The sequence below is a fragment of the Zootoca vivipara genome, chromosome 11 (assembly GCF_965207765.1).
Source record: "Zootoca vivipara chromosome 11, rZooViv2.hap1.1, whole genome shotgun sequence".
NCBI lineage: Eukaryota > Metazoa > Chordata > Lepidosauria > Squamata > Lacertidae > Zootoca > Zootoca vivipara.
Genome location: NC_142594.1, coordinates 32,894,507 through 32,906,290, shown reverse-complemented (window position 1 = coordinate 32,906,290; position 11,784 = coordinate 32,894,507). Strand labels below are relative to the sequence as shown.

Genomic DNA, 11,784 nt, shown 5'->3' with positions numbered 1-11,784 from the left:
TTTAACCCCAACAGTGATTAAATATTGTTGTGAACCATTTAAGAAGCCCCATGTGTGCAAACAGTATATGCTCTTTCTCCTGTTGTGAAAATGATGGGAAGGACTAAACTCATGAGTGTTATTTTTAAAATATTCAGATATAAATCTGAAAAAGTGCTATTGTTTAAGGAAGAATTGGGTTGCTCAAGAAGCAGATCTAGAAACAACACTTTCCATTTGCAAGAGTTCCAACACACACATTAAGCTCCTCAATAAATTATTACTTTTCCATTCATCTCAATGGCTACATAATAAAAGGAAGTAGATCCTCATAAACCTTTTTCACATATTAGAATGACTGGGGCAAACCCACATGTGCAATGGAATTTGTGCAAATCTGATTGTATATGTATTTGATTAATTGTGGGTGCAAATTTAAAAGGGGGGAATTAGAGCAATCATATGAATATATATTCAGTAGTAAGCTGCATGGAGCTTATTCCCAGATGTGCAGGACTACAGCCTAGCTCTTCCATTCTAAACACTTCTACTAGAGAATCGGTCCCACTGAATGTCATGAAACTTACTTCTGAATAAACATGCATGAGATTGCCCAGTTGGAATGAGAGCTGGCCCAAAAGAATATCAGCAATAATTACATACTCCTGGAGAGTAGTGACTAGTGGGGTGCCACAGGGTTCTGTCTTGGGCCCAGTCTTATTCAATATCTTTTTCAATGACTTGGATGATGGGCTTGAGGGCATCCTGAGCCAAGTTTGCAGACGACACCCAATTGGGAGGGGTGGCTAATACCCCAGAGGACAGGATCACACTTCAAAATGACCTTAACAGATTAGACAACTGGGCCAAAGCAAACAAGATGAATTTTAACAAGAATAAATGTAAAGTACTACACTTGGGCAAAAAATATGGAAGGCACAAATACAGGATGGGAGACACCTGGCTTGAGAGCAGTACATGTGAAAAGGATCTAGGAGCCTTGGTAGACCACAAACTTGACATGAGTCAACAGTGTGATGCAGCAGCTAAAAAAGCCAATGCAATTCTGGGCTGCATCAATAGGAGTATAGCATCTAGATCAAGGGAAGTAATAGTACCACTGTATTCTGCTCTGGTCAGACCTCACCTGGAATACTGTGTCCAGTTCTGTGTCCAATTCTGGGCACCACAGTTCAAGGAGGATACTGACAAGCTGGAACGTGTCCAGAAGAGGGCAACCAAAATGGTCAAAGGCCTGGAAACGATGCCTTATGAGGAACGGCTTAGGGAGCTGGGTATGTTTAGCCTGGAGAAGAGAAGGTTAAGGGGTGATATGATAGCCATGTTCAAATATATAAAAGGATGTCATATAGAGGAGGGTGAAAGGTTGTTTTCTGCTGCTCCAGAGAAGCGGACACGGAACAATGGATTCAAACTACAAGAAAGAAGATTCCACCTAAACATTAGGAAGAACTTCCTGACAGTAAGAGCTGTTCGACAGTGGAATTTGCTGCCAAGAAGTGTGGTGGAGTCTCCTTCTTTGGAGGTCTTTAAGCAGAGGTTAGACAGGCATATGTCAAGAATGCTTTGATGGTGTTTCCTGCTTGGCAGGGGGTTGGACTGGATGGCCCTTGTGGTCTCTTCCAACTCTGTGATTCTATGTATGCTATATCTGAAAGAGATCCAGCAATCATTTATTCATTTTCTCAACATAGAATGTTCTGCACTGTGAATTTTCAAGTACCTAGGAGTTAGTGTATTACAGATTTTTTTATTATTTAAAAAACCAGATAAACTAGATAGGTAATGATATGCTATTTCAAAAAGATGCCTTTCTTCCTCTATTCATTATAACTAGATGTTGGTAGTAACTTTTTTGAATGTGGGACAGCACTGCTGGGAGAAAGGAAGTGGCCTAAATATTTAGTCTGAGATCTGTCTAAGACAGAAAAAAAATGTTCTAGCTATTGACTGAAACAGAGTCAAAACAGAAGCTAGAAGACATTCTCTCCTAATACTGTAGACTTGATTCCAGCTTGTTTTGTTTCTGTGCAAGACAGGCTGCAATTCATTAGAGACGTACCCAGGCAGAGAATTATGAACGAATGGAGATACGTACAGGAGTATATGGAGAAAGAGAATCTAGAATGTAATTTAATGATGTGCTTAGAGTAAAGAAATTGCAAGAGGAGAATTCAGGTTAGTATGTAATTATTAGTTATGTATTGTGCTTAGTTGTAATTTAGAATTCAGCAATGGACAAATAATATATCTAGAGACGCGTGTCACAAATAATAGGAAGCAATTTTTATTCATTTATCTTTATTTTTCTTTATTTATTTTTTCTTCTTCTTTTTTGTTCTTTTTTCTTCTCTTCTCCTCTCCGTGCTTCAGAGTCTAGGCATTTTTATGTATAGGTTAGAAATAATTTTTCTTTTTCTTTTCTTTTTTACTTTTGAATTTTTAATGTACTTTGGCTTGTACTTGATTTGCATATGTGTTTTGTACTTTGGAAATCTTTTGAATAAAGTTTTTTGGAAAAAAAAAAAGACAGGCTGCAATTCTACATGCACATACCTGGGAGTAAGTGCCACTGGGACTTCCGAGTGAGTAGACAACCCGAGGAACCTGTGGTGCACAAGCTACAAATTAATTTTCAGAGCAGGATGTAGAATCCTAGGTTCCTTTATCCAACTTACGTAGGAGCACATTTTACTGGCGGTGTATGTTTTTGTTCAGAATGTGGTATTCTGTTTTCACTTGGGAGTTTGTTTCTGTGAGCAAATGGAAAGAGTTTGAACTTAAGGGGAAACTTATGGTGTGATGGGGAAGTAAATGAAAGTTGAAATGGAATTATGTGTAATTCCAAGGAGTGCCTTGGAAAACAGCCAGTAAACATGTATAGGATTCCATTGTAAAAGTATGAGGGTCAAAATTAAATGTGGCTCCGTTTGTGGAATGCTCTCCCCAGGGAGGTTCATCTTCAGGCACCAGGCAAAAAAATGGACCTCTTCAACCAGGCCTTTGGCTGATTGGTATTCTATGGCCTTTAAAATGTGTTTGTGGAAGCGAGAAGTATTGTTTTAACTATTTATTTCGTGTTTCTATCCTGTATTTTTATCTTGTGAACCACCCTGAGATATTTGGATGAAGGGCAGCATATAGATCTAAAAATAAATAAATGATGAGTTAGGATGTAAGTTAGAAAAGTCCCAGCTTTTGGAACTATTGGAACCACCTCCCAATGAATCTTATTTGGGTCTCTCTCTTTTGGAAGAAACTGGTCAGATGGTTACAGGTTTTCCATGAGGACTAGGAACTATATTTCCTTTTTATGAAAATTAATATTTACAGGATGCTGCTCCAGTTGTTAAAGTCACATGTCCTTCTCTCCTGTGACATAACCAGAGTTATGCTGCTATCTGGAGTCTTTGTTTAGTCTCCCCAACTGTTACTCCCCAACTGTTACTGCCCAGCAGACTACAATCCTAAAACTACTTCTGGCCAACTTGTTTAGGAAGGGAGATGGGTCAATTGTTTCTCTCTGCATCTTGATTCATACAATTCACTACCATATTCAAGAAGGGAAGCCTAGATCAGCAGGTGTGTTTTGTTTTATGAGGCAATACACTTGGGTGGAGCAGTGAAGTTGTCAAAAGTGTGAAGTGGGAGGTTAGAAAGTCCTAATAAGAGTAACCACCAAGTATGGCCGTTGTAAATATTGTTTAGATGTGTGTGAAACACTAAGCTTACAAAGTGATATTTCACATCTATGTACTGAGAGGTGGAAGGCAGGAAAGAGACAGAGAGATTCTCTCTGAGCCCTCAGATTCTTACTACCGTACTTGCTTCCATAGGGACCGGCATTAGTATGCACTATGCAAACAACCTCGATTGTGCAAACACTTGCCCAGTACAGCTTCTTCGCTACCAGTTATTTTGAGTGCACCTTTTGTCCTTGGCACATCCTCCCTCCCATCCCAAGAGTTTGAACTTGTCATGGAAACCTTAGAGGACCCACCAGTCAGGAAGCTAGCTACAGTAATGCCATGTGTATACCACTTCCCACAGCAACAGTGGAAACGCAGAGCAAATGGGAGTGTGTAAACCAGCCTAGCAGTTCGAAAGCACATCAAAGTGCAAGTAGATAAATAGGTACCGCTACAGCGGGAAGGTAAACGGAGTTTCTGTGTGCTGCTCTGGTTCACCAGAAATGGCTTTGTCATGTTGGCCACATGACCCGGAAGCTGTATGCCGGCTCCCTCGGCCAATAAAGCGAGATGAGCGCCGCAACCCGAGTCGGTCACGACTGGACCTGATGGTCAGGGGTCCCTTTACCTTTAAACAGGCTTATAGCCACATTTGCCCAGTGAAATTATCAGATGATCCCAACACATATGCTGAAGAAAGCTAGCCCCACCCCATGTGCAAAAGCCACGGCTTCATTCGACTTGTTTATACGTTCAGTCAGCATGTGAAGGGGCTTTCCATGTGTACCCCTCCCACACTGCAAAGGTGCCCCGATTGGCCCAAGATTCCTCCTTATGTCGAAGAGCTCATTGCCTACTGAGCCCCTTCACAGGCTGGCTAAGCACAAGGACAACAAAGGGGCATGGCTGCTGTACACATGGGCAACGGTGGCACGAACTGAACCTTCCTACTGTCTCTAACAAGAACAGGAAACTCCCGATTCCAGCTAAACACAACTAAGTCGAGTGCCACCTAGTGACTAAATGTTATAATGACAATTTATCCTCCTTGTAGCATTACAGCTATCAGAGACCTGCTGCAGTAGCCTGAAGTCCCAATTCTTGCCAAAAACCTTGATTTTATTTGTGGGTGAGGGATGTATTTTTGAAAGCTAAAACTACCTCTAATTTTTGGCTGATAGATCAAACACCAGGGCCGGCTCTAGGTATAGTCCCAGTGGCGCGGGGCGCCAGGGGGCCATGCTGGCAGGCAGGGCACTGCGCGGCAAAGCCGTGCGGAAGCCATGCTGCGCGCTGCAAGGGCGGGGGGCGCCAGAGCGATCTCTGCGCCTCAGCGCCAGGGCGCCCGACCTGCTCGAGACTGCCCTGTCAAACACCGTGAGATCTATGTCTCTCCTTCAGCTATGCATTTCTTTTGCTGTTTCTGCCTATCCTCATACACTTGGAAGTGATCAAACATGTGCAGGATACTATTCAGTGGGCACACCACCTAACTAAAGTAACCCGAGTACCTTGAGTAGCTTGGGAAGTTATGCATTCATGCAGCACAGAGTTAAACTATGAGACTCATTCCCAGTGGAGGCAGTGATGGCCACCAGCTTGCATGGCTTTAAAAGAGTACTACTATATTGGACAAATTCATGGAGGATAAGGCTTTCACTGGCTACGAGGCATGGTAGCTATGCTCTGCAGCCACAGTCAGAGGTGGTAAAGCAGCATTACCAATTACCAGTTACTAATGCTTCAGAGTATCAGGTTCTAGGAACCACAGGAGGGGAGAATGCTCTTGTGCTCATGTTTTGCGGCTGATATCCCAGAGGTATGCATGGTCACTGTGAGAACAGGATGCTGGACTCAGGGACAGATCTATGAAACTAATGAAGCTTAAGCTTCAGGACCCTCAATCCCAGAGTGGCCCCAGAAGTGATTTTAGTCCTCATTGCTTAACATTTTTGGGACTAATACATCCACAATTTGTGTCGTACAATTCATACTGGGGTGTGTGGTTTTTTGGTTTGTTTTTACTGTATTTCAACAGTCCCAAAGTTAGAGAGTCAGTAGTGGTGATCTGCCAAGGAACAACCCTACTGATGAAGATAACAGTGGTTACCCAGACCTTGTTGTTGGTTGAGAAGTAACAGTTCAAACTTCAAGGCACCCAAAATGTAGATTCACTGCTGGCTGGAATAAATGGGCCACAGGACTAAAGGTTCTCCTCAAGTTCTCATGTTTGTTTGAAAGCCAGCCACACTCCATTCCACTCAGGTAATTATGTACAGTATTTGATCTGGGCCACAAAAGTTGGTCCTGATTTTTTATTTTGGTTTTATTTTGGTTTGGTCTTCAAATCCTTTGAGATATTTGCCCAATTTTACCTCCCAGCCTGACATCAGTCCCTCCAGCGATGATGTGTTTTGTAAGTTCTCAGATGGATGTCTGGGTGGAGGGAGGGAGGGAACAGCTGTCATTTTAAATGTTAATTTCTGGGAAGAAACTGACTTAATGTTTGCTTCATTTTTTTAATAAAAAAAATACATAATCGTTTCTTGTCGACTTTACAAGTGTGTTTAAGGGCGGGCGGCTGGGAAGAGAGCGCTGAGTAAGGAGCGCCAAGAGGCCGCCTCTAAAGACTTCCCTGCGTCAGGTTACAATCATTTCAAGTGAAGAGTTTTTGGTGGTTGAGGGTTTTGTCGTTTTTGTTTTATTGAAAGCTGCTCAGCAAACGAGCGTCCACCTCGAAGTTGCGATGCTCTAAAACTTTGCTCTAATTCACAAACATACATCCTTGCCTTAAGTCTTCTCCTGCCCCCCCCCCCCTGCATTTTATTAAAATGCGAACCACCGAATTTTTAGGCGTAGAAAGGGGAAGAAAGCAATTGTCTGCTCCCTCCTATTCATTAGCTGCTCACACAGCATATGGGTCTATTCTTCTTTTTAAGGCAAAACCCACCAAGTCTGGCCTCCCCCCCTCCCCCTCGTGTCCTGGAGGAGAAGTTAGAGGAGGAGCGAGGCGGGAGGGAGGGCGGAGAGAGAGAAACCGTATCGGACGGCCTCCGCCTCCTCCTGCGCTTGGAAGCGGGGAGTGATGTTGGGCGACGGTCCCTGACGCAGGGAAAACTTAGGCGTCGGTTTCAAGGCTCCTCCCTTCTGGTGAAAGGCAGACTGCGGGGCGCCTGGAAACCGGTTCGAGGGAGAGAGGGCTTGAGGGATTGCCACAAATGGTCAGGCGGCAGCGGTGGCGGAGAAAGAAGAAGAAAAGGCGGCGGTAGCAGAAGCAGCAAGAGCTGGAGCTGGAGCTGGCGCGCTCTGCCTGGCAGGCGAAAGAGAGAGCAGAGCGCGCTGGCGGCGCGGCGGAGGGACGTGCTCGCGGGGTGGCCCTCGCCGTCCTCCTCTTCCTTGCAGCCTCCCCTGCAGGAGGCTCAAGTTTGACCTGGCAGGAGTGGAGGTGAAAGGCGGCGGCAGAAGCAGCAGGAGGGACCTGGAGAGGGAGGCGGCGGCGGCAGAGAAGGCGGCGGCGGGAGCAGGAGCCAGAGGACCCGGCGAAGTATGGCAGAGAAGTGGACTCGGCAAGTTTGCAGCGGGGCCGAGGCGGAGAGGGGCAGCCGGGCCGGCGCTCTCTCCCCGCGGCCGCTCTTGCTGCTACTGCTGCTGTGCACTGAGGCGCCGGTGCTTCCCGCTCTGGGGCAGCAGCAGCAGTACAACGGCGAGCGGGGCATCTCGGTGCCGGACCACGGCTACTGCCAGCCCATCACCATCCCCCTGTGCACGGACATCGCGTACAACCAGACCATCATGCCCAACTTGCTGGGCCACACCAACCAGGAGGACGCGGGCCTGGAGGTGCACCAGTTCTACCCGCTCGTCAAGGTGCAGTGCTCGGCCGAGCTCAAGTTCTTCTTGTGCTCCATGTACGCGCCCGTGTGCACCGTGCTGGAGCAGGCGCTGCCGCCCTGCCGCTCCTTGTGCGAGCGGGCGCGCCAGGGCTGCGAGGCGCTTATGAACAAGTTCGGCTTCCAGTGGCCCGACACGCTGCGCTGCGAGAAGTTCCCCGTGCACGGCGCCGAAGAGCTCTGCGTGGGCCAAAACACCTCCGAGCGCGGCACGCCCACGCCCTCGCTGGGACCCGAGTTCTGGACCAGCAACCCGCAGCTGCGGCCCGGCGGCGGCGTGGCAGGAGGCGGCGGGGGCGGAGGGAGCCACCTGGCGGAGCGGGCGGGCAGGTTCACCTGCCCCCGGGTGCTCAAGGTGCCCTCCTACCTCAACTACCGCTTCCTGGGCGAGAAGGATTGCGGGGCGCCCTGCGAGTCCGGGCGCCCCTACGGGCTCATGTACTTCGGGCAGGAGGAGCTGCGCTTCTCCCGCACCTGGATTGGCATCTGGTCGGTGCTGTGCTGCGCCTCCACCCTCTTCACTGTGCTGACCTACCTGGTGGACATGAAGCGCTTCAGCTACCCAGAGAGACCCATCATCTTCCTCTCAGGCTGCTACACAGCGGTGGCGGTGGCCTACATCGCAGGGTTCCTGCTGGAGGAGAAGGTGGTGTGCAACGAGCGCTTCTCTGACGATGGCTCACGGACGGTGGCGCAAGGCACGAAGCGGGAAGGGTGCACCATCCTCTTCATGATGCTTTACTTCTTTGGCATGGCCAGCTCCATCTGGTGGGTGATCCTCTCCCTCACCTGGTTCCTGGCAGCTGGCATGAAGTGGGGCCACGAAGCCATCGAGGCCAACTCTCAGTACTTCCACCTGGCTGCTTGGGCTGTGCCCGCTATCAAAACCATCACCATCTTGGCTCTGGGGCAGGTGGATGGGGATGTGCTCAGTGGCGTCTGCTTTGTGGGCATCAACAATGTGGATGCCCTGCGGGGCTTTGTGCTGGCTCCTTTGTTTGTTTACTTGTTCATTGGCACTTCTTTCCTCCTGGCTGGATTTGTCTCCCTTTTCAGAATTCGGACCATCATGAAACACGATGGTACCAAGACAGAGAAGCTGGAAAAGCTGATGGTTAGGATAGGGATCTTCAGCGTCCTGTACACAGTGCCTGCCACCATAGTCATTGCCTGCTATTTTTACGAGCAAGCATTTAGGGAACAGTGGGAAAGGAGTTGGTTTGCTCAAAGCTGCAAGAGCTATGCCATCCCTTGCCCCAGTAACCACCACCATCCGCCCATGAGTCCTGACTTCACCGTCTTTATGATCAAGTATCTCATGACTTTAATTGTAGGCATCACTTCTGGCTTTTGGATCTGGTCTGGGAAAACACTCAATTCCTGGAGGAAGTTCTATAGCAGACTCACCAACAGTAAGCAAGGGGAAACTACAGTGTGAAGCTCCCACACCAACCAGAGATAGCTGGCAAAGGAACTTGCTCTCTGCTCACAGTCCCAGCCAGAAAGTAAAGGAGAGAAAGTGGTCACATAGGTGCTGTCCAAAGTCTTCTGACTTTTCTCTCCAGCCCACAGGGGACTGGATGTAAAGAGGCTGGTGCTGGTGGAGAAATAGACCTTATTCCTCTTGCCTCCTGCCTTCTACTGGACTAAATTTTACTGTAAAGTTGGGGATATGCATCTGAGGTTGTAAATAGCCTCTGTAAGATTTTGTAAGTATATTTGTATTTAAATTGCAAAGTTCTCACTTTTGTAATTATTTAGAAATTTTTTAACCAGTTTGCAGCCTTTCCTCTCTCTCTCTCTCTCTCTCTCTCTCTCTCTCTCTCTCTCTCTCTCTCTCTCTCTGAAGAAAGGAGAAAGAAAACCAATGTTCTTAATTTTATTTGCAAAGTTGATGTCATAGGAACCAAAATGAGCCCAATAGCTTTCCTTTTCTCACCTCCCACCCCACACGTCATGGTAATAGTTGCGTGTCAAGCTGCTTAGGTCCAGGATTAAGGATAACCGATTCATAATTTGACATACCGTATGTTATAAGTTGCCCCACTGATATGGTACCAGTACAATGAATGGTTTCAGGAAAATTATCTGAGTAGGCTGCACAGCTGACTTGATCTGTGCTGCAAGACAAATACAGACAGGGAGTGGAAAAGCCTTAACTCCCATCTCTGCTCAGCATGACCTGAAGGAATAAAGGAGCAAGCGGTTTTACCTGTTCCACCCCACCTGGGGAGGAGTATGGGAAAGGGAATTACATGTTATTATTACCCAACTGTATTGCCTAGCCCTTGCCTAAGAAAACTTTCTCTCCACCACCAAACTCTTGGTGAGAAAGTTTCCTAAGCTCTGCCTAAAGGTGTGACCTGTTTTTAAGAAGTATGAAATTGAAAGGTTGGGAGTGATATTTTCTCACCAGCTGCTCCTTTACACACATCTGACCATTTTAAAGAACTGTTAACTTTTCTCTTAACTTTGTTAATATATTGAATGGGCAGCCTGCCTTTTAAGCCTGTAAGAGGCAGCTTCTACTTTCTATGGAAATACGGCCATTGGTTGTAATTGTTAATCTGTAGTGAGGACAAGGTGGTGCATTTTGATTGTGATTTTGACACTCCATTTCTTAATAGCCTGCTCTTTTGATAGCTTTTTTTTTGTTTTTCTGTTTAATGAGTTTGCTGGGAGAGAGCCATCAGGAAAAGCGCTGTTGAGCTGATTTTTACAAACCTACTCAGTATGACCAAGAAGAAAGGGGGGACATAAACCCAATAAAAGATCTCTGCAGCTTGGATTATTCAGATTTTCACAGCATTTATAACACTGACATTTCATTTCTGCATATCTTCATAACTGGTGGGTTTTAATTCCTTCTTGTTAGTAGGTGAATGAAAGGCATGGTGATTTATGCGGCCAAGAAAAATAGATTTCAGTTGAATGATAGGGTGTGAGACCCCAAAGAATCTACAAGCCTGATGTTTCAATATAGTAATTTATATGTAAAGCTAAAAGAGCCTGTGTATGATTGGTCTGTGTTCTCTCTGAACTGTTATGGCTCATATTTCCTTAACAGGCTTATACAAGATGTGTCAATTTTAACTGGCAAACACCTTTTAATATTTAATCCTTTGTATAGCAGCAGACTTGCTGCTCTTCCGATTGTACTGTTTCAAACTTCTTTTTATATAAGCACCTGTCATAAATATTATCCATGACTTAACCTTACCCTAAAATGCATAGCTATGTGAATTTGGCATGCATTTCTTTCTGTTCACTATTGCAAGATCAACTATATTTATAGAGGAATAGAAGTTTATATATAAATATATATAAAATACATATTTTTAACTTCTTTGAAATAAATTGAAGTTTTGTACAAAATTATCTTGTCCTTTTAACATTCTTCATAGAAATTTAAAACACTCATCCTGTACTGTTTTAAAACTAAAGCTGTACGTGCTCCCCCCCCCAATCAAGCAAAACAGGCTACATTGTATACCTCTTTTTCTTTAATTTAAACCAGTCTTTAAATGTACATAAAACAGAAAGAACTACGGTACCTTTCCAACTCTATAATTCTATAATATGTTCTGTGTACAATTAATGAGGAGTAGAGCTGATGGTGTAAAACCTGTTTCTTCTGTCACAGAAGATAAAAAGCTTATAAGTGTTTATTTCTTTAAAATACCAATTTGGTGCTCTTTTGTGGCATGCTTGCTCCTTTAACACCAATATATGAAAAATTTCACACTGCTCAAATTGCTTTTAGAATTTATGTTCACAGAATATCAACTTTAGGCAATGCATTTAGAATGCTTAAGTTGGATATAAGGGTGAAGTGCCTATTTCTTTTCTTTGTAGGGGAGATCCTCTTTCACAGTGGTTCATCAGTGATCAAAATATTTTGATCAAAATAAATATTTTAGTCTAATGAAATTGCATTTTAAATAGCATTTACCGGCTTTAGGAAATGTTATATATACCCAATAGAACTAAAAGAAAACCAAGTAAATGACAAAGTACTGTATGTGATAACACAATGGTACAGAAACTTATAGAATATATATCAGGATGTCACAGAAACTTTAAAAACAGAATATAGATAATTTTGCAGCAATTTAAGAGAATAGAAATGCAAACAGTTAAAAAATACCTTAAACATTTTAGCTCAAATTATGTAAGCAACCACACTTAATTTCATTTGATATGTA

At 44.8% G+C, this 11,784-nt stretch overlaps 1 protein-coding gene across 1 annotated transcript; it reads left to right on the top strand.

Annotated features, from left to right (window-relative positions):
- The first annotated feature begins 6,776 nt into the window (after window positions 1-6,776).
- Window positions 6,777-10,954, top strand: FZD1 (frizzled class receptor 1). Its single transcript, XM_035130009.3, has one exon. It carries the CDS (start codon window positions 7,236-7,238, stop codon window positions 9,015-9,017), a length of 1,782 nt encoding a protein of 593 aa, XP_034985900.3. The 5' UTR covers window positions 6,777-7,235; the 3' UTR covers window positions 9,018-10,954.
- The last annotated feature ends 830 nt before the right edge of the window (window positions 10,955-11,784 follow it).